Here is a 24,455-nt window from a genome sequence, read left to right as displayed (position 1 = left end):
GGATCTGTTCTAGTTCGGATCATGTTCTCACCACAAGCGAACCGCTCCAGGGTTCATTTGAGGGGTACGGAGACCTCCTTGAGGAGCTTTTTTTAGTCCGCTTTTGGTGGCACTCGAGTACGATTGCTACACTCACAACTGCTCAAACGAACCGCACCAAGAGGGAAAACGAACTCTAATGCGATTTAGCCAAACTAAATAAGACAGGTGTAAAAACAATTTTAAATGAACTCACACATGTATAAAGCTAATAGTACTTGAATTAATTTCTTTGAAATGAGACACTGTTTATTTGGATTTCTTTGTGTTTATTTTTCATCTCAGAAACAGTAACTATTGGCTTACATTACAAACAACAAGGACCTCAGAACATTCTTCTTTATTAATAGGCTGAGCTATCCCTTTACAATAAGTTTGCTTGATTGAAGACTCTTTCATGTCCGTTTCGTGCAGGTTGTGCTGGATAGAAAAAGAAAAAGTTAAGGTTCATGTTTGATAGCACTGTTTAGATTTAGAAATTGATTTCTGTCATTATCTCCTAAGAAACAATACCTGACTCCTGCTGCTGGCATTTGCTGAAACCACTCGTGGTTTAGGATGTCATCTACGGTGGATCTTTTGTTTGGATCAGTAATCAGGCACCCCGAGATCAAATCCTGGAATTCTGCAAGTGTTTACAAGAGAGCTGGTTAGTTACTGACAGTGTCAAGTTTGAAAGTTTGCTGTGTTACGGCCATTGTGATACTGGTACTATAGTGTTCTCTAACCTCTGGATAGGCCCAATGGAAAAGTCAGACTGTTTGTCTTCATGTCTTCCAGTGATTTAAAGGGGTAGGTGCCACACATCAGTTTGTACATCAGATAGCCCAGAGACCACGCCGTTGTTGGGTCTGCCCGATATGCCAGGGTCGCAACATACTCTGGTGGACAGCATCCTCCTGTTCATAAAAATGCAAGACATAGACAGGTTAAGCAAACATTTCCACTTTCAGATATCCATTATATTAGTATCACAGTAAACACATCTCATTGTATGAAAGCTAACCCAACTCACCAGTAAATCCACCCACATAGACACTCTTGAGGAGATCTCCACAGCCAAAGTCTATCAGTTTGACTTGGTGTGTCTCTGTGTTGATCACGCAGTTGTTTAACTTGATGTCCCGATGGAAGATACCTCTGTCGAGACAGTGCTTGCATCCGAGGACCACTTGGTACAAAATGCTACGTGCCTCAGATTCACTCTTTGTTTTGTTCTGAGTTATAAAGCTGAGCAGATTCACGCAGGGTTGCGGGTACTCCATGATGAGTATGTAGCGTTGTTCCTCATCAAACCAGTCTATCATGTGAACGATGTAAGGGCTTATCGGTTGTTGATTCAGCAGCAGGTTTAATGACACTTCTGCCAACAGCGGCTTGGAAAGCCCAGGCTGGAGAAAATAGTTGAACAAAAGGTTAGGTATCTTTCAATGTCACTAGCATTTAAGATCATTTGCATTTTAATATATACAATATGTTCACGGACAACTTACTATTCTGATATACCGGTCTGCTCTTGTCTTCTTCACAAATTTGATGGCAACCTGCAAAAACAAAAAAAAGAGATGTTGGGTAAACTCTAATGAAATCTTTTCACTCTGGAAATTAGAAACATATGGACTGAAATGTAAGCGCTGATATGTATTTTACCTGTTGTTGATTAAGTTTGTGGAGCCCCACAAACACTTCGCCAAAGCCTCCTTCTCCAAGCTTCTCTCCAACTTCGTATACTGCAGAAAATGGAACTGCAAAAAAACACAAATGTTAATACTTTTCAACAAAAAATGGAATACAGAAGTGTTTTTTTCCAACTTCTACAGATATAAATCTACAGTTCTTAAATAAGTTATACAATCTAGTTTTAAAATAAAGCCGCAATCGCACTACAGTTTGACCATGCAAAATTCAGCTACGAAGAGATAAAACAAGATGATTTTTATCTTCTACTGGTTTCACACGTTCACGTAGTGCAAATTCGCCAGTCAAAGTTTGTGTTTTTGGTCTGACTTGTTGACATGTTTGAATGGAAGTCTATGGGATGAATAGTGCAATTTGACCATGGCTGAAGCCTGAAATACTTGAGTAGTTTGGTCTGGTGTGGTAAATTGTGTCTGAAACTAAATCGTAATGGCTGTTTGAGTGTGTTTACGTAAGACATTTGTCATCTAAATATAACTCAAGTTTGAAAAAAAAAACAAGATGACAATCACTTTCTTTACAATCATATTCTAACAGACAATTAGGAAATCAATCAAATTCGATCAAGATTATTTGTACAGTATACACATATAAACAGGTATAAATAAACAGAGGTACTATGGAAACTAGGAAGAATCATCAGTAAACGAACAAGAAAAGATAAAACACTCACGGATATTTGGACCCGGCGATGCGATGGTTCTCAACCAGCTTTTGTCTCCAATACGTCTGTGCTTAGTAGGTGCTCGAACAAACTTAGACAAACAAGGCTGGGAATCTTCTGAAGATTCTTCATCTGAAGATTCTTTGTCTGAAGAATTGTCAGTTTGATCCTGCAGATGTATTTGAACTACTTGCTCAGGAATGGGTGAGTCTGGCTTAGGAATAGGTGGTTCTGGCTCAAGAATGGGCGAGTCAGGCTCAGGGATAAGTGAGTCTGGCTCAGGAATGGGTAAATCAGGCTCAGGAATGGGGAGTTCTGGCTCTGATGCAGGTGGTTCTGGCTCAGGAATAGGTGAATCAGGCTCAGGAATGGGCGAGTCTGGCTCAGGAATGGGCAAGTCAGGCTTAGGGATAAGTGAGTCTGGCTCAGGAATGGGTGGTTCTGGCTCAGGGATAAGTGAGTCTGGCTCAGGAATGGGTGATTCTGGCTCTGATGCAGGTGGATTTGGCTCAGAAGTGTGTGGATTTGGCTCTGCAGCAGCTGAAACTGTGTCTGGCCGTGGATTAACCACATTGTTCTTTTTGAGTACAGGTTTCACAGTCTGCCACGTTTTGTTGAAGAATGTATTGATCCTGTTCTTCTCAACATCTGTTGTTTTTTCTAGAAACCCCAGACACAAAAAAAAAGTTAGAAAATGGCACTCAATATCAGAAGTCATATACAGAGACTATCAACCAAAAATGATTTTATGATTTTGAAACTAACAAAAATACTGTGAATAAATAAATACATGACTTAAAAAGGTTACTTTACACGTTTGAAAAACAGCAATAAAATGACATTAGGCTCACCTTCATCTGGCTCTGGATTGTCTGGTTTTGGATCAGAGTTTGCTGGCTTATTGCTGGAAAGACCAGGATAAAGATCAGACTGATCGACTACTACCAGAGACTTAAGGCCGGACAGACCAAGCTGAAGATCAGTCTGATCGTCTACAGCCAGAGACTCAAAACTGGACAGACCAAGCTTAAGATCAGTCTGATCGTCTACAGCCAGAGGCTCAAAACTGGACAGACCAAGCTTAAGATCAGTCTGATCGTCTACAGCCAGAGGCTCAAAACTGGACAGACCAAGCTTAAGATCAGTCTGATCGTCTACAGCCAGAGGCTCAAGGCCGGACAGACCAAGCTGAAGTTCAGCCTGATCGTCTACAGCCAGAGGCTCAAGGCTGAATGGACTAGACTGCAGATCAGCCTGATCTCCAACAGCCAGAGGCTCAAAGCTGGACAGACCAAGCTGAGGTTCAGCCTGAATGTCTACAGCCAGAGGCTCAAGGCCGGACAGACAAGACTGAAGATCAGCCTGATCGTCTACAGCCAGAGACCCAAAGCTGGACAGAGCAGACTGAAGATCATGCTGATCTTCTGCAGATGTTGTCTTGAGGTTGGATGGGCCTGGCTGTGGACCCACTGGTTCTGTGTCAGACGGAGGCTGTAAAAGAGATACTTCATTGCCTCGACGTCGACACTGATTGGCTTTCTGTAAAGCCAGCCATTTCTTTTTGAAGAATTCACAAAGGCTTTTCTTCTTCCTGTTTGGTTGTGTTTCTGAAAACAAAGACAAAAGAATTCTAGTTACTACATTCACTTTCTTTAACTTGAAAATTAATTAAATATTTAATAATAAACATAATGTCACAGCATTTGTACATCATAGGCTATACATAGGGTTACTTGACACACATATGAAAAGGCTCACCTTCAGCTGGCTCTGCAGTGGCTCTGTTTGCTCCAAAGTTTGTTGTCTTATTGCTGGAGAAACCAAGCTGAAGATCGTCTGTTGATGGGCCTGGCTGTGGACCCGGTGGTTCTGTGTCAGACGGAGGCTGTAAAGGAGAGACTTTACCGCCTCGACGTCGACACTGATTGGCTTTGTGTAAAGCCAGCCATTTATTCTTGAAGAATGCACAAAGGCTATTCTTCTTCCTGTTTGGTTGTGTTTCTGAAAACAATGACAAAAAAAAGATTTCTAGTTACTACAGTCACTTTCTTTAACTTGAAAATTTATTACATTTTAAACAATAAACATAATGTCACAGTATTAGTGCAGCATATGCTATATACATAGGGTTACTTGACACAAGTACAAAAAAACTGCATAAAAACGACAAGTTCACCTTCAGCTGGCTCTGGATTGTTTTCTTCAAAGTTGGTTAGCTTATTGCTGGATGGACCAGGCTGAACATCACGCTGATCGTCTACAGCTCGAGACCTGAGGCCGGACGGACCAGACTGAAGATCTGTCTGATCGTCTACAGCCAGAGACTCAAAGCTGGACAGACCAAGCTGAAGATTATCTGTTGATGGGCCTGGCTGTGGACCCGGTGGTTCTGTGTCAGACGGAGGCTGTAAAGGAGATACTTTACAGTCTCGACGTCGACACTGATTGGCTTTCTGTAAAGCCAGACGTTTATTTTTGAAGAATGCACAAAGGCAATTCTTCTTCCTGTTTGGTTGCGTTTCTGAAAACAATGACAAAAAAAAGATTTTAAGTTAATATATTCACTTTCTTTCAATTTAATAAATTAAAGAGTTTACAATAAACATAATTTCACAATGTGTGCGTGTGTGTGTGTGTGTGTGTTAAGGGTTAAATGTAATAATGGGCAATCAGTTTGGATCCAGATACACGGATCAAAATAATTTGTATATAGACAACATATAAATAACACTTATCTAAACATCGTATGATGATACTTATATTGAAAATATTTATGTCATCTGAGTTACATCCCTGCCACTTTTTATTTTAAACAACTGAGAAAAACAAAGACACGACAATACATTAAATCTACTAATTGCTTTCTTGTATCACATAAAAACAGAAACTAATATTATAATATAATTATTTTTTGTTTTTATTAATTGTTAATGTTACCAATATTAGCAATGCATGACTAGACATATTAATTGTGTATTACTATATAGCATAACTGATTTTAGTTTCTTGGTCAGTTAATTGTCATTAAAATATCATAAAGATTTTAAAATGACCATTTAAATATCATATAAAGTTATTGAAAAGTCAAATTATTCAAGCTCCTGTAAGGAAAAGGCTATATATTACAAGTGTACAGTTGTAAACCGGATAAAATAACCATCCTATTTTAATTTTAATTTCACATTTCTTTTATTTAGTCAGACAATATTACATATAATATGTCTCCTGGAATCTCCCACATATTCATAGTGGACGCCTGATGCCCCAGAAATGGAGGCTTCCTACTTAAAGCAAGGTTGTGATGTCTGTAATATGTTCAAATTAGCCATTGAGGTAACTTAAAGTTGGTTTTATATTCGCTCATTTGTTCAGTGAAGACTTGTGACATGTTCCTTATGTTTACCTTTGATTATTTGGTCTGAAATCACATGTAAGTAAGACATTAAACAGCATTAGCACTATTTTGACTGTGAACAATGTTGTACTTTGATAATCATTTGCTGCTAACGTTATTGTGATTTCACTATTTAAAATGAACAAAAAATACTTTTCAGAAATTATATTATTAAGGAGAAAGTCCAAATCTGTAAATATAAAACCAAATTTTCCCTGATAAAATAGCCTACACACGCTCATCAGATGTAATGTCACATTACGCATAAATTATGAATTACGATGTTGACGTCCATGTTGAATTTATAAGCATAGATATTGTACTTGGAGAGTAGGCCTCAAACCTTTGTACACTAATAAATACAAACAAGAATTTACCTGTTGAGCTGTTCGCCATGACAGTGACAGTAGAAGGCAAACTCGGCATCAATGAAACGTGGTAAAAACACTGTGATCGTCGCTTTTGCTCGACTAGTAAACTAGCCGTCAGTCTGTGTTCAAGCGAGAGGTGTTTTGAAGATGTTTCTTAAGTGTTTGCTCTTTTGCAGCTTCACCGCGGTGACGTAATGAGTCCATGGAATCTTTAGAACGAATTTCGAATAATGCGGTTGATGTTATTATTTGAAATATCACGGACAGTTCTGACATTTAAAGTCACCTAAAGGAATCTAAAATGTTTAAATTTTTACATGTAAAATCTCCCAAAGTTTATGCTTGGGTTTTACAGAATTATTTGAATAAATCGTCATCAATAAAACAACTCTTCAGTTAAAATACATGATGTGCTATAGGATACTCAAACCGGAAAATAAAAACGAAATAATAATATATATGATACTATATTGTATTATATTTATATAGTAATGTAATATCTATTAAGCTATTATTATTATTTAAAAATGTGTTAAATTTACTTTATTATTATTATTATTAATATTATTATTATTATTGAATGGCAAATGTTTTTACTTTACTTTTTAATTGTCCACAAGTAGAATTTTTTTCTTTGACTTCACAGTACCCAACCATATCAGCGTTCACATCACATATATCACAAAAAACAAGCAACACAAAAAGCATTTAACAGAACATAAATCACATTAAAAATGTCATTTTTATTAATACACAATAGGTTCTTAAGTTTTTCCCCTGAAAACTTCTTAATAAAAATTGACACTGCTTAAAGCCGTATGTTTATCTAATAACTAAAAATGGCAAGCAGATAGAAATATGAAACCCTCATGCTTCTTCCACTAAGTTCATTTTTTAAAATTCTTTTTTTATTACTTGTATATTACGTCTGTTTTATTGTTGCTGTCATCATGTCTTTTTATTTTTGTTATCTTCTATACAACTATTTTATATTGAGTTAATATCCTACTTGTATTCCTGTTTATTGTAGAGTCAATTCTGATTTTTTATATTTCTTCTCTTCTTAAAAGAAATCGGATAATGCGGACTGTAGCATTCACATTGTAAACATTTATTGTACTTTCAAAACCTTTAGAAATTTACATATTTTTATGAATGGATAAAAATTTTAATCAATGAAATTTCCATAAAAAAAGTTTGCATAATTTAAGAGAAATATTGGGTTAAAAATAATAAATTAATTTTTTCTGTCTTCTCTTTCCCTGTGGGTTACAGCTGGAAGGGCATCCGCTGTGTAAAAAAACATATGCTGGATAAGTTGGCAGTTCATTCCACTGTGGGGACCCCAGTTTAATAAAGGAACTAAGCCGAAAAGAAAATGAAGGAATGAATGTTCTGTCTTTTCACAAATAAAAGTTTGAAATTCACTTTTTACTGAAACGTTTTAATAAGCAATGCTTTATCAAATAGTTACGCCCATTTGATATTAAAAGATTTTCATATGTTCCTGCTTTGCCATGGTGAGAGTACATACTATTTTTCCAATAATGTGTTTAAGATACTATAGAGCAATTTACGTAATAAGTTATTATGTTAACCAGGCAAATTAGGATAATTAATCTCGTTATTGGATAGTGGTTTGTTCTGTAGGCAAACCAAAAAGGAAAAAATGAAAGTGGGCTAATGATATTGATCTTATTTTATTTATTTTTTTATTTAAAAAAATTCCAAACCAAGTTAAATTTTTTTAACAGAAAAATACATCACCTAAGTATTTCATTAATTTTCTTGTCGGCTTAGTCCCTTTATTAATCTGATGTCGCCACAGCGGAATGAACTGCCAACTTATCCAGCAAGTTTTTACGCAGCGGATGCCCTTCCAGCCGCAACCCATCTCTGGGTAACATCCACACTCACATTCACGCACTACGGACAATTTAGCCAACCCAATTCACCTGTACCGCATGTCTAGAGAACTAAACGAGTTAGTGAGGCCATCTGGTGTGTGGCTCTCTCTCGACATTGAGAAAAAGCACAAAGTATAACCTGTTTTTTTTTTGTTTGTTTTTTTTTTTACTTAAATTGTGTGGCCAGTATCAAATATTTATTTTATAAATTTATTTTATTATTATTGTTAGAATGATTAGTTTACATGTCATGTATTACATAATATATTTTTATATAAGTTAAAGTCAGAATTATTAGCCCCCTGTTTTTTTTTTTCCCAAATTCGGTTTAACAGAGAGATTTTTTTCAACACATTTCTAATCATAGTAGTTTTAATAACTTATTTCTAATAACTGATATATTTTTATCTTTGCCATGAGTCAATAATAGTTGACTAGATTTTTCTAGACACTTCTATACAACTTAAAGTGACATTTAAAGGCTTATTTAGGTTAATTAGGTTAACTAGGCAGGTTAGGGTAAATAGGCAAGTCATTCTGTAAAAATGGTTTGTTCTGTCATAAAAAAAAATTTTGGTTTAAGGGGCTAATAATATTTACCTTAAATTGGCATTTAAAAAAATGAAAACTGCTTTCATTCTAGCCGAAATAAAACAAATAAGACTAAGAAAATATTATCAGACATACTGTGAAAATTTTCTTGCTCTGTTAAACATAATTTTGGGAAATATTTAAAAAAGAAAACAAAAATCAAAGGGGGGCTAATAATTCTGAATTCAACTACAGATTCTAACTAGTGGTGCAAGGCTTGGTGCTGGGAGCTTTTTAGACACTCCTGTTATATTGTGGCTGTTGCAGCCATGATGTTGTAAAATGAACCTAATCAAAAAATAAAAAGTATTTGAGGTGATGTGCTGCCATAAACGTATGCTATGTAGTACACGATAAACGCCATCTCTGGCTGACTCTAAACGTTTAATAATTGTAAACAAATCCTGTGAGCGCATGCGCAGAGTCCGAGTGCTAATAGGGTTTTGTCAGGAGTAGCGTCTGTTGTTAGCTAAACATCTATACGAAGGTTAAGGGAAGTTATTAGGGTTCCATGGTCAAATACTCCTGAATGGTTACTACCAAAACCCATTGTTGATACATCACTGGTAAAGATAAGAGATAAGAGTGCGGAGGGCAATTTTAATATTCAAATGGTGCAAACATATATTAAAGACAAATATTTTAATCATGTTTTAATATATACAGAAGCATCTAAAGATAGAGGAAACAGAGTGGGGGTAGCATACACAGTAATAGATTTTAGAATTAAAGTTATTAAAAGAATATCAGATGACCTTTCAGTGTATACTGGAGAAATGGTGGCATTACTAATGGCACTTCAATGGGTTGAGGAAAACAGACGGTTAGGAGCATTGGTATGTTCGACTTAAATTACTCACTGATGACATTAGAGAGTGGACATTCTGAAAGCAGAAAGGATATATTGATCGAGATATTGCAAACAATAAATCACATTCAGTTGATGGGATTAGAAACTCGTAGCGGAATAACAGGGAATGAGTTGGCAGATTAAAGAAGCTACAAGGAAATCAATTACAGACATGGAAATAAAATATAGTAAAAGTGAGATAAAGGTTTTAATTAAGCAAATTTTAAAAAGTGGGTGGCAAAAACAATGGGAGAAAGGAAAAATGGGAGGTGGTTGTTTAATATTCAAAGAAATGTGGATAAAGGAAGAATAACGAGTAGAAGTAGGAGGAAAGAGAGCATAATATCAAGAATTCGATTTTTGACTCAGGACTTAACAGTACATTGTACAAAATGAATTAACATCAGACAGGAAGATGTGATTTTTGTGGGCAAGAAGAAACCGTGGAGCATGTTATTAAGAAGTGTCCAAAGTACAATAGGGAAAGGAAAGTGTTTATTTTAAATTAAAAAAGAATCAATACAAATTTTAATTTGATTAAAATACTAAAAAACAAGTCAGATGAGGACTGTATAAAATTTTTAAATGTCTAAATTAGATAAAAGGATTTAGACATAAAGATATAAGTGGTGTAGGAATATATATATATATATATATATATATAAAAAAGTTTGTATGCTAACTGCCAATAAAACTCAAAATAATAATAAGAAGAAGTCATTAGGGTTTTGTTGGACAAAGTTAGTAAGTATTTTTAAATTACCTACTCTAATGTTCTATATTTGTTTATTTTCGTTAGAGTCTGCTGTTTAAAATGGATTTGTCAATGTTTTGATAAAGTTTCTAGCTCCGGGGAGCTAACCGTTACACCTCCATTAAAGTAACCAACTGCTGGTTTCCCATTTTAACGTATGCGGGTTTTATATTATAGTTTTTATTTGAAAATGGTACATGTTGCACGGACGGTGGTGAACTTTGCATAGTTTTGATCTTTTAGCTTATTCGAATGTTTTCGTACGTGTTAATATTTACCTTTGGCCTAACTCGTTAGCCTAGCCACACGACTTTTAAAGACACGCAGGTGTCGGCCAATCAGCATCAGACGTTTTTGATATGAGGCGGGGTGTGTGAATGGGTGTGACGTATATTGTGTACACACTGTACGAGAAGCCTGTTTGAAAGTGTTTTTTTTTTGTCTACTGTCATTACCATATAAGGCCTAATTGACCGTTTTTTAAGGAAATGTTTCAGCTGTAGATTGCTGTCTTATGTGGTTTGGCGTTTTAGATAAATTTGAAACATTTGGTTTTTCAAATTTATGCGATGTTTTCTACAGTAGCAATCCTTTCCGTGGTGCAAAATAATCCACTTTCACTGTCCGTCTGATTATTCTTGTATTGTCAGTGTACCAAAATTATTTTTTTTTATCCACAAAGCGTGCAGCTTTTTGGCTCGTTTCCACTGACTGGTACAGTACGATACGGTTCGGGTGGGTACGGGTCACCTTTATCAGGCTTGCGTTTCCACCACAAAGGGTACCCTTTTGGTGGGCGTGGTGTACAACATAAAGTTTAAGTCGACGTCATGCTTGCTCGAATAAATGTCTACAGTAAAGCTGTATGGGTCGTTTACATATCATATGAGAAACACTTCTCACAAAACAGATGCTTCATACACATAAATACTTGTTTATAAATGTTTATTACTAACTTTTCTATGAACAGGATTTGATTATAACTGCAGATCAATGACAGTGCGAAATAACCTACTGTAACGTCTGTAATTATATATAATAAATTAATAAATGCAACAAATATGAACACATACAGCCCCTTACAGTCTTTGATATATTATTAATTACAGGAAAACTGCACACATCATACATTAGTACTTATTTGAGTTCAAAAACACACGCAATATAGCCCACAGTCAGAGCAAACCTCTCATCTATGTCTGTAATCTTTACCAGCACATGTAAGCTCTGTTAGAGAGTAATTTTGTCATTCCCAGTTCATAATAGTCCAAAAGTTGAAGATAAACATGGCAGTTTGTTCATGATTCAGGTTGCTAAAACACTTTTGCTCCTGTGTTTTGCCAGACTTCTCCTTTTTTCCAGTGCTTCACCCTCTCGCTTGTCCTTTTCTTTCCGAATGGATCAGATGACGGAGACACTTCAGTAATCATGCGGACGTTATTATTATTAGCTCAAGAAGTTTGCTATATCAAATATAGACACGATCGCGAGCTCCTGTAAGAAAGCAAATACCGCTTGCACTTTTAGACGGTCTCGTAAAGCAACAACAGGACATGGCAGATTTTTCTTCTTAGCTTTGTGTCTGTTCATTAAGACGACGACAAGGTTTGTTTAAGCTCGGGTCATCCATGGCTCGTTATTATATGCATATAGTATATCCATGTAATCTCTTGGCTGTCTTACAACATGGCAGATCCTTTATTTACATTCTGTATAGCTCCACGAAATCATGACATATCTCTGTAACCACCTTTTGGTACCCTCTCTCGTTTTGGTACCCTTTCGAAAGGATGCCGAAAAAGTGGTACGGTACGGTTTGGTTCGGTATGCTTATTGACAGTGGTAACGGCCATAAATCGTACCAAACCGAACCGAACCGTACCATACCGTACCGTACCACACAGTGTAAACGGGCCATTATTTGCCCCAATTCTTTTTCTTTTTTAATATTTCCCCAATGATGTTTAACAGAGCAAGGAAATTTTCACAGTATGTCTGATAATATTTTCTTCTGGAGAAAGTCTTATTTAATTTATTTAGGCTAGAATAAAAACAGTTTTTAATAAAAAAAAAACATTTTAATTACAAAATTATAAGCTAATATAGCTTTAAGCTATATTTTTATCGATAGTCTACAGAACAAACCATCGTTATACAATAACTTGCCTAATTACCCTAGCCTGCCTTAGTTAACTTAATTAACCTAGTTAAGCCTTTAAATGTCACTTTAAGCTGAATAGAAGTGTCTTGAACAATATCTAGTCAAATATTATTTACTGTCATCATGGCAAAGATCAAATAAATCAGTTATTAGAAATAAGTTAAATAAAACTATTATGTTTAGAAATATGTTGAAAAAATCTGCTCTGTTAAACAGAAATTGAAGAAAAAAATAAACAAAGGGGAATAATAATAATGACTTCAACTATATATATATATATATATATATATATATATATATATATATATATATATATATATATATATATATATATATAAAATAACTGACCCATATTGCACACACAAATGTTACATCTGTAAGACATGCCATCAGGACTAATTCATCAGATTTTTTTACACTGTAAATTAAAAAATATCTAGTAAAATGTTATGTACAGTCAGTTATTAAAAACATGATGTTTAGAAATGTCTTGAAAAAATCTTCTCTTCGTTAAACAGAAATTGCGGGAAAAATATACAGGGGGGTTAATTGTTCACGAGGGCTTCAACTAATAATATACAGTTGAAGTCAGAATTATTTGGCCCCTTTTTTTATATATTTCCCCAATAATGTTTAACAGAGCAAGGAAAATTTCACAGTATGTCTGATAATATTTTTTCTTGAGGAGAAAGTCTTGTTTTTTTAAACTTGCCTAATTACCATAAACAGCCTAGTTAACCTAATTAACCTAGTTAAGCCTTTAAATGACACTTTAAGCTGAATAAAAGTGTCATGAACAATGTCTAGTCAAATATTATTTACTGTCATTATGGCAAAGATAAAACAAATCAGTTATTAGAAATGAGTTATTAAAATGATTATGTTTAGAAATGTGTTGAAAATATCTGCTGTGTTAAACAGAAATGGGGGAAAAATAAACAGGGGGCCTAATAATTCTGACTCTTTATATAATGACTGACCCATATGGCACACACAAATGTTACATCTGTAAGACATATTTTAAAGAGCATTTGGTCTCTGAAACATCTGCTTTTTACAGTAATCTTATAAACCCTTTTAAAGGTCTGTTTTCCAAACATTCTAAATCATAATCATAAAGATGTATTATAAACTTGTTTAATATCTGTCAGGAGAAAAGACAAAGTCCACATGTAAATACCAACATCATATAGACGTCTCTGTGATGCTGTTGGGGTTAATTTTAACACAGCCATCTTTGATTAAAGTTTTGGAAAATGCAAACAAGTAGTTTTTATCTTGAAATGTGAGGCTCCTGGTGTCAAGTGTAAATCAGCGATGAACAGTGCTGATTTTAAAAATGAATCAAAGTCAATATTGCAGTATTGGTTCATTATTCTCCAATATGGGTAAGTTACGGTCTTTTATGAGCGTTAAATACGCATTAAGTATTCATTTTTCTAAATGAATCATGTTTTTCTAACCCCACACAGTGTCAGGGGCTTTCTGTATATGCCACACTATTCCATCATTTCTTTTACACATCAGATGCCCTTCCAGCCACAACCCACTGTGAAAAACAAAAGAAGTTGACTCAAAATTATAAGACAACAAACTTCAGGACATTTTTGAGTTGACTCAACTTTCAACCCAATTACTACACTTGACTCGATTTAAGTTGAGCAAACTCAAAAATGTCCTTATGTTTGTTGCCTTAAAATTTAAGTTGAGTCAACTTTTTTACAGTGTGGGAAACACCCATATACTCTCGCATTCACACACAACGACCAATTTAGTTAATCCAATTCACCCATACCACGTCTTTGAACTGTGGACAGCCAGGACTTGAACCAGCGACCTTCCTGTTAGAAACCACTGAGCCACTGTGCTGCCCAAAATAAGAATGTCCATTATTAAAATCATTAGGTCTATGGGAACTCACCATAAAGATAGTTGATGTGTGTGTGTGTGTGTGTGTGTGTGTGTGTGTGTGTGTGTGTGTGTGTGTGTGTTTAAACATTTTATTCAGTGCACACTAAAGTGAGCTTAACCTGACAAAAGCCTCAATTTGGAGCTATCACCATTAATAAAACTGTAGAAACATTTTGTAGTATAGAAAAACAACAGAAATATGCAAGTATTGATCAGGCAAAATAAAAAATAAAGATTGAGAATAACTGAATCATGACTGATTGAGAAGCATTTATTGTGATCCACATCATATCTTGCACTTTTATTCATTGTTTCTTCTTTGTTAGCGGCCACCTCCAGGATGTTGCCCAAGCAATACTCAGGTTTGCTGACTGTGTCAGAACCCTTAAAGGGACTGTTCATCCTAAATCAGGTCAATTAGCTGTTAGTTTACTCACACAAGCCAAGATATTTTAGCCAAATCTGAGGTCCTTATTGATTCATGTAATGGAAGTTACCTATAGGTACTATTGTTTTTCCCTGACAGCAAGTAGAAGATCTACGATGCCAAGACAGAACACATAAACATTGACGTAAACATATTAATTATTCTACTAAATCTAGAGTTGTCATGACAGAATGACAAAGTTCTGCTTTGTCATCAACTAGTTGGTTCAGGTGATTGTCACTGTTGCCTGATTGTTGTTAGTGCTGGCAATCTTTTCCCTCCTCCACCCCAGCTCCACCTGTGTATAGGTCTGCTACAGGGGATACATGTGTTTGCAGCAGTAGTGTGTTATTATATGTGGATCCTGGACGTGACAACCACAATAAAATACAAAATTACACTATGGGTGCTTTCAAACCTAGACTTTTGTTTCGGAACCTGGTACGGTTTCCCAGTAAGCGGGTCGTTTGGCATGTGTGAATCCAGCAATCGCGCTCGGATCCGTGCCAAAACAATCGGTCCGAGATTGTCTGGATGAGGTGGTCTCGGCTGGATTGAAACAAACTCTGGAGCGAATCGGTTGTAGTGAGAAAGCAAAACAATCCAATGAACTAACCAACCAGGCTATATCACAGTGCATTATGGTTATGTAGTTGAAACTTTGCTGTGTGAAAGCAAACTATACCAAGAACAAAGTGCAACATTGTAACCATTTAATCCCTGTTCCAGAACAAAAGAATCGATCCACAGGTGTGAAAGCACCCTAAGAGGCACAGTTACATTTTTAAATGAACTCACATTTGTATAAAGCTAACAATCTTTTTCCTCCTCCACCCCAGCTCCACCTGTATATAGATCTACAGGGGTAACATGTGTTTGCAGCAGCAGGGTGTTATTATACAGTATGTGGATCCTGGATGTGACAACCACTATAAAAATGTAAGATTACATTAAGGGTGCTTCCACATCTGTGGTTCAGTTCATTTAGTCCTGACCAAGGGCAACAAATGCATTTTTCTGCCGTTTTTGGGTCCTTTTGACACCACACTGATTGATTTGGTCTGAACCAATTGAAAAAACAAAAAAAACCAAAATGCAGTCATATGACAAAATCCACATCACTCATTGGCCAGATGTTATTACATGCATTCCCTAAACTGCTTTCGATTGGTAAGAATTAACGCGCTGGAAAATGGCAATGGAACTCCATTCAGTATCAATCCTGATCAGTATCAATCTCCATCAAGTAAACAAACCAGCAGACACAATGTGGCGCTTTTCACTATGGAGGGCCGACTGACTGGCTGATTGTATCCCTGGTCATAGTGTACTATATAGTTTTTATACATTAATTTAGACAAACTATACATTTGAAGAATGAAGCGCAGCTGCGGCTGTTTAAATGTTTAAATGCATTGCAAACGGCGAATGCACATCGCAAGTCACTTTGTGAGGAGGCGTGAATTAATTTAGCTAAACTGCGACATGGTCATCTTCAGGAAATATTACCAGCGCTCTATCAGGTAATGTTTTTCCCTCTCTCTTTCTGTTTAAAATTATTGGTAAAGCGCTGTCAACAAGTATTTTTCCTCTACATCCCATAATGCACGGCACAATGGACTACAGCAGCTGGATTAGTCCAAAAAGCCGCAGTCCTTTTTGAGGTTGGATCTGTTCTAGTTCGGATCATGTTCTCACCACAAGCGAACCGCTCCAGGGTTCATTTGAGGGGTACGGAGACCTCCTGGAGGAGCTTTTTTTAGTCCGCTTTTGGTGGCACTCGAGTACGATTGCTACACTCACAACTGCTCAAACGAACCGCACCAAGAGGGAAAACGAACTCTAATGCGATTCAACCGAACTAAATAAGACAAGTGTGAAAACAATTTTAAATGAACTCACACATGTATAAAGCTAATAGTACTTGAATTAATTTCTTTGAAATGAGACACTGTTTATTTGGATTTCTTTGTGTTTATTTTTCATCTCAGAAACAGTAACTATTGACTTACATTACAAACAACAAGGACCTCAGAACATTCTTCTTTATTAATAGGCTGAGCTATCCCTTTACAATAAGTTTGCTTGATTGAAGACTCTTTCATGTCCGTTTCGTGCAGGTTGTGCTGGATAGAAAAAGAAAAAGTTAAGGTTCATGTTTGATAGCACTGTTTAGATTTAGAAATTGATTTCTGTCATTATCTCCTAAGAAACAATACCTGACTCCTGCTGCTGGCATTTGCTGAAACCACTCGTGGTTTAGGATGTCATCTACGGTGGATCTTTTGTTTGGATCAGTAATCAGGCACCCCGAGATCAAATCCTGGAATTCTGCAAGTGTTTACAAGAGAGCTGGTTAGTTACTGACAGTGTCAAGTTTGAAAGTTTGCTGTGTTACGGCCATTGTGATACTGGTACTATAGTGTTCTCTAACCTCTGGATAGGCCCAATGGAAAAGTCAGACTGTTTGTCTTCATGTCTTCCAGTGATTTAAAGGGGTAGGTGCCACACATCAGTTTGTACATCAGATAGCCCAGAGACCACGCCGTTGTTGGGTCTGCCCGATATGCCAGGGTCGCAACATACTCTGGTGGACAGCATCCTCCTGTTCATAAAAATGCAAGACATAGACAGGTTAAGCAAACATTTCCACTTTCAGATATCCATTATATTAGTATCACAGTAAACACATCTCATTGTATGAAAGCTAACCCAACTCACCAGTAAATCCACCCACATAGACACTCTTGAGGAGATCACCACAGCCAAAGTCTATCAGTTTGACTTGGTGTGTCTCGGTGTTGATCACGCAGTTGTTTAACTTGATGTCCCGATGGAAGATACCTCTGTCGAGACAGTGCTTGCATCCGAGGACCACTTGGTACAAAATGCTACGTGCCTCAGATTCACTCTTTGTTTTGTTCTGAGTTATAAAGCTGAGCAGATTCACGCAGGGTTGCGGGTACTCCATGATGAGTATGTAGCGTTGTTCCTCATCAAACCAGTCTATCATGTGAACGATGTAAGGGCTTATCGGTTGTTGATTCAGCAGCAGGTTTAATGACACTTCTGCCAACAGCGGCTTGGAAAGCCCAGGCTGGAGAAAATAGTTGAACAAAAGGTTAGGTATCTTTCAATGTCACTAGCATTTAAGATCATTTGCATTTAAATATATACAATATGTTCACGGACAACTTACTATTCTGATATACCGGTCTGCTCTTGTCTTCTTCACAAATTTGATGGCAACCTGCAAAAACAAAAAAAAGAGATGTTGGGTAAACTCTAATGAAATCTTTTTACTCTGGAAATTAGAAACATATGACTGAAATGTAAGCGCTGATATGTATTTTACATGTTGTTGATTAAGCTTGTGGAGCCCCACAAACACTTCGCCAAAGCCTCCTTCTCCAAGCTTCTCTCCAACTTCGTATACTGCAGAAAATGGAACTGCAAAAAAGCACAAATGTTAATACTTTTTAACAAAAAATGGAATACAGAAGTGTTTTGTTCCAACTTCTACAGATATAAATCTACAGTTCTTAAATAAGTTATACAATCTAGTTTTAAAATAAAGCCGCAATCGCACTACAGTTTGACCATGCAAAATTCAGCTACGAAGAGATAAAACAAGATGATTTTTATCTTCTACTGGTTTCACACGTTCACGTAGTGCAAATTCGCCAGTCAAAGTTTGTGTTTTTGGTCTGACTTATTGACATGTTTGAATGGAAGTCTATGGGGTGATTAGTGCAATATGACCAAGGCTTAAGCCTGAAATACTTGAGTAGTTTGGTCTGGTGTGGTAAATTGTGTCTGAAACTAAATCGTAATGGCTGTTTGAGTGTGTTTACATAAGACATTTGTCATCTAAATATAACTCAAGTTTGAAAAAAAACAAGACGACAACCACTTTCTTTACAATCATATTCTAACAGGCAATTAGGAAATCAATCAAATTCGATCATGACTATTTGTACACTACACATAAATAAACAGGTATAAATAAACAGAGGTACTATGGAAACTAGGAACAATCATCAGTAAACGAACAAGAAAAGATAAAACACTCACGGATATTTGGACCCGGCGATGCGATGGTTCTCAACCAGCTTTTGTCTCCAATACGTCTGTGCTTGGTAGGTGCTCGAACAAACTTGGACGAACAAGGCTGGGAATCTTCTGAAGATTCTTCATCTGAAGATTCTTTGTCTGAAGAATTGTCAGTTTGATCCTGCAGATGAAATCGAACTACTTGCTCGGGAATGGGTGAGTCTGGCTTAGGAACAGGTGGTTCTGGCTCAGGAATGGGTGAATCAGGCTCAGGGATAAGTGAGTCTGGCTCAGGAATGGGTGGTTCTGGCTCAGGGATAAGTGAGTCTGGCTCAGGAATGGGTGGTTCTGGCTCTGATGCAGGTGGATCTGGCTCAGAAGTGTGTGGATTTGGCTCTGCAGCAGCTGAACCTGTGTCCGGCCGTGGATTAACCACATTGTTCTTTTTGAGTACAGGTTTTACAGTCTGCCGCGTTTTGTTGAAGAATGTATTGATTCTGTTCTTCTCAACATCTGTTGTTTTTTCTAGAAACCCCAGACACAAAAAAGTTAGAAAATGGCACTCAATCACTCAATATCAGAAGTCATATACAGAGACTATCAACCAAAAATGATTTTAGGATTTTGAAACTAACAAAAATACTGTGAATAAATAAATACATGACTTAAAAGGGTTACTTTACACGTTTGAAAAACAGCAATAAAATGACATTAGGCTCACCTTCATCTGGCTCTGGATTGGCTGGTTTTGGATCAGAGTTTGCTGACTTATTGCTGGAAAGACCAGGATAAAGATCAGACTGATCGACTACTACCAGAGACTTAAGGCCGGACAGACCAAGCTGAAGATCAGTCTGATCGTCTACAGCCAGAGACTCAAAACTGGACTGACCAAGCTTAAGATCAGTCTGATCGTCTACAGCCAGAGGCTCAAAACTGGACAGACCAAGCTTAAGATCAGTCTGATCGTCTACAGCCAGAGGCTCAAAACTGGACAGACCAAGCTGAAGATCAGTCTGATCGTCTACAGCCTGAGGCTCAAAACTGGACAGACTAAGCTTAAGATCAGTCTGATCGTCTACAGCCTGAGGCTCAAAACTGGACAGACCAAGCTTAAGATCAAGCTGATCGTCTACAGCCAGAGGCTCAAGGCTGGATGGACTAGACTGCAGATCAGCCTGATCGTCTACAGCCAGAGACTCAAAACTGGACAGACCAAGCTTAAGATCAGTCTGATCGTCTACAGCCAGAGGCTCAAGGCTGGACAGACCAAGCTGAAGTTCAGCCTGATCGTCTACAGCCAGAGGCTCAAGGCTGGATGGACTAGACTGCAGATCAGCCTGATCGTCTACAGCCAGAGGCTCAAGGCTGGATGGACTAGACTGCAGATCAGCCTGATCGTCTACAGCCAGAGACTCAAAACTGGACAGACCAAGCTTAAGATCAGTCTGATCGTCTACAGCCAGAGGCTCAAGGGTGAATGGACTAGAGTGCAGATCAGCCTGATCTTCAACAGCCAGAGACTTAAGGCTGGATGGACTAGACTGCAGATCAGCCTGATCTTCAACAGCCAGAGACTCAAGGCTGGATGGACTAGACTGCAGATCAGCCTGATCTTCAACAGCCAGAGACTCAAGGCTGGATGTACTAGACTGCAGTTCAGCCTGATCTTCAACAGCCAGAGGCTCAAAGCTGGATGGACTAGACTGCAGATCAGCCTGATCGTCTACAGCCAGAGGCTCAAAGCTGGACAGACCAAGCTGAGGTTCAGCCTGAATGTCTACAGCCAGAGGCTCAAGGCCGGACAGACAAGACTGAAGATCAGCCTGATCGTCTACAGCCAGAGACCCAAAGCTGGACAGAGCAGACTGAAGATCATGCTGATCTTCTGCAGATGTTGTCTTGAGATTGGATGGGCCTGGCTGTGGACCCACTGGTTCTGTGTCAGACGGAGGCTGTAAAAGAGATACTTTATTGCCTCGACGTCGACACTGATTGGCTTTCTGTAAAGCCAGCCATTTCTTTTTGAAGAATTCACAAAGGCTTTTCTTCTTCCTGTTTGGTTGTGTTTCTGAAAACAAAGACAAAAGATTTCTAGTTGCTACATTCACTTTCTTTAACTTGAAAATTAATTAAATATTTAATAATAAACATAATGTCACAGCATTTGTACATCATAGGCTGTACATAGGGTTACATGACACAAGTATGAAAAGGCTCACCTTCAGCTGGCTCTGCAGTGGCTCTGTTTGCTTCAAAGTTTGTTGTTTTATTGCTGGAGAGATCAAGCTGAAGATCGTCTGTTGATGGGCCTGGCTGTGGACCCGGTGGTTCTGTGTCAGACGGAGGCTGTAAAGGAGAGACTTTACCGCCTCGACGTCGACACTGATTGGCTTTCTGTAAAGCCAGCCATTTATTCTTGAAGAATGCACAAAGGCTATTCTTCTTCCTGTTTGGTTGTGTTTCTGAAAACAATGACAAAAAAAAAGATTTCTAGTTACTACAGTCACTTTCTTTAACTTGAAAATGTATTAAATTTTAAACAATAAACATAATGTCACAGTATTAGTGCAGCATATGCTATATACATAGGGTTACTTGACACAAGTACAAAAAAACTGCATAAAAACGACAAGCTCACCTTCAGCTGGCTCTTGATTGTTTTCTGCAAAGTTGGTTAGCTTATTGCTGGATGGACCAGGCTGAACATCACGCTGATCGTCTACAGCTCGAGACCTGAGGCCGGACGGACCAGACTGAAGATCTGTCTGATCGTCTACAGCCAGAGACTCAAAGCTGGACAGACCAAGCTGAAGATTATCTGTTGATGGGCCTGGCTGTGGACCCGGTGGTTCTGTGTCAGACGGAGGCTGTAAAGGAGATACTTTACAGTCTCGACGTCGACACTGACTGGCTTTCTGTAAAGCCAGCCGTTTATTTTTGAAGAATGCACAAAGGCAATTCTTCTTCCTGTTTGGTTGCGTTTCTGAAAACAATGACAAAAAAAAGATTTTAAGTTAATATATTCACTTTCTTTCAATTTAATAAATTAAAGAGTTTACAATAAACATAATTTCACAATGTGTGCATGTGTGTGTGTGTGTGTGTGTTAAGGGTTAAATGTAATAATGGCCAATCAGTTTGGATCCAGATACACGGATCAAAATAATTTGTATATAGACAACATATAAATAACACTTATATAAACATTGTATGATGATACTTATATTGAAAATATTTATGTCATCTGAGTTACATCCCTGCCACTTTTTATTCTGAACAACTGAGAAAAACAAAGACACGACAAAACATTAAATCTAATAATTGCATTCTCGTATCACATAAAAACATAAACTAATATTATAATATAATTATTTTTTGTTTTTATTAATTGTTAATGTTACCAATATTAGCAATGCATGACTAGACATATTAATTGTGTATTACTATATAGCATAACTGATTTTAGTTTCTTGGTCAGTTAATTGTCATTAAAATATCATAAAGATTTTAAAATGACCATTTAAATATCATATAAAGTTATTGAAAAGTCAAATTATTCAAGCTCCTGTAAGGAAAAGGTTATATATTACAAGTGTACAGTTGTAAACCGGATAAAATAACCATCCTATTTTAATTTAAATTTCACATTTCTTTTATTTAGTCAGACAACATTACATATAATATGTCTCCTGGAATCTCCCACATATTCATAGTGGACGCCTGATGCCCCAGAAATGGAGGCTTCCTACTTAAGCAAGGTTGTGATGTCTGTAATATGTTCAAATTAGCCATTGAGGTAACTTAAAGTTGGTTTTATATTCACTCATTTGTTCAGTGAAGACTTGTGACATGTTCCTTATGTTTACCTTTGATTATTTGGTCTGAAATCACATGTAAGTAAGACATGAAACAGCATTAGCACTATTTTGACTGTGAACAATGTTGTACTTTGATAATCATTTGCTGCTAACGTTATTGTGATTTCACTATTTAAAATGAACAAAAAATACTTTTCAGAAATTATATTATTAAGGAGAAAGTCCAAATCTGTAAATATAAAACCAAATTTTCCCTGATAAAATAGCCTACACACGCTCATCAGATGTAATGTCACATTACGCATAAATTATGAATTACGATGTTGACGTCCATGTTGAATTTATAAGCATAGATATTGTACTTGGAGAGTAGGCCTCAAACCTTTGTACACTAATAAATACAAACAAGAATTTACCTGTTGAGCTGTTCGCCATGACAGTGACAGTAGAAGGCAAACTCGGCATCAATGAAACGTGGTAAAAACACTGTGATCGTCGCTTTTGCTCGACTAGTAAACTAGCCGTCAGTCTGTGTTCAAGCGAGAGGTGTTTTGAAGATGTTTCTTAAGTGTTTGCTCTTTTGCAGCTTCACCGCGGTGACGTAATGAGTCCATGGAATCTTTAGAACGAATTTCGAATAATGCGGTTGATGTTATTATTTGAAATATCACGGACAGTTCTGACATTTAAAGTCACCTAAAGGAATCTAAAATGTTTAAATTTTTACATGTAAAATCTCCCAAAGTTTATGCTTGGGTTTTACAGAATTATTTGAATAAATCGTCATCAATAAAACAACTCTTCAGTTAAAATACATGATGTGCTATAGGATACTCAAACCGGAAAATAAAAACGAAATAATAATATATATGATACTATATTGTATTATATTTATATAGTAATGTAATATCTATTAAGCTATTATTATTATTTAAAAATGTGTTAAATTTACTTTATTATTATTATTATTAATATTATTATTATTATTGAATGGCAAATGTTTTTACTTTACTTTTTAATTGTCCACAAGTAGAATTTTTTTCTTTGACTTCACAGTACCCAACCATATCAGCGTTCACATCACATATATCACAAAAAACAAGCAACACAAAAAGCATTTAACAGAACATAAATCACATTAAAAATGTCATTTTTATTAATACACAATAGGTTCTTAAGTTTTTCCCCTGAAAACTTCTTAATAAAAATTGACACTGCTTAAAGCCGTATGTTTATCTAATAACTAAAAATGGCAAGCAGATAGAAATATGAAACCCTCATGCTTCTTCCACTAAGTTCATTTTTTAAAATTCTTTTTTTATTACTTGTATATTACGTCTGTTTTATTGTTGCTGTCATCATGTCTTTTTATTTTTGTTATCTTCTATACAACTATTTTATATTGAGTTAATATCCTACTTGTATTCCTGTTTATTGTAGAGTCAATTCTGATTTTTTATATTTCTTCTCTTCTTAAAAGAAATCGGATAATGCGGACTGTAGCATTCACATTGTAAACATTTATTGTACTTTCAAAACCTTTAGAAATTTACATATTTTTATGAATGGATAAAAATTTTAATCAATGAAATTTCCATAAAAAAGTTTGCATAATTTAAGAGAAATATTGGGTTAAAAATAATAAATTAATTTTTTCTGTCTTCTCTTTCCCTGTGGGTTACAGCTGGAAGGGCATCCGCTGTGTAAAAAAACATATGCTGAATAAGTTGGCAGTTCATTCCACTGTGGGGACCCCAGTTTAATAAAGGAACTAAGCCGAAAAGAAAATGAAGGAATGAATGTTCTGTCTTTTC

At 36.5% G+C, this 24,455-nt stretch overlaps 1 protein-coding gene across 1 annotated transcript; it reads right to left on the bottom strand.

The window, feature by feature from the left end:
* Positions 1-364: 364 nt before the first annotated feature.
* LOC137487769 (uncharacterized) lies at positions 365-23,253 on the bottom strand. Its single transcript, XM_087240197.1, has 23 exons — positions 23,058-23,253; positions 21,462-21,806; positions 21,043-21,285; positions 19,542-20,891; positions 18,842-19,345; positions 18,123-18,217; positions 17,967-18,017; positions 17,489-17,864; positions 17,202-17,372; positions 16,987-17,098; positions 16,873-16,893; positions 14,640-14,743; positions 6,173-6,319; positions 4,578-4,922; positions 4,160-4,402; positions 3,253-4,008; positions 2,411-3,061; positions 1,690-1,784; positions 1,533-1,583; positions 1,055-1,430; positions 768-938; positions 553-664; positions 365-459 (listed from the first exon to the last, which is right to left on the bottom strand). The coding sequence occupies exons 1-23, from the start codon at positions 23,104-23,106 to the stop codon at positions 435-437; spliced, it is 6,393 nt and encodes a 2,130-aa protein (XP_087096323.1). The 5' UTR covers positions 23,107-23,253; the 3' UTR covers positions 365-434.
* Between the last annotated feature and the right edge of the window lie 1,202 nt (positions 23,254-24,455).

Source organism: Danio rerio, chromosome 2 (genome assembly GCF_052040795.2).
Source record: "Danio rerio strain M-AB ecotype USA chromosome 2, GRCz13ab, whole genome shotgun sequence".
NCBI lineage: Eukaryota > Metazoa > Chordata > Actinopteri > Cypriniformes > Danionidae > Danio > Danio rerio.
Note: the sequence above shows the minus strand (reverse complement) of the source record. Positions and strands in the feature narration are given on the sequence as shown.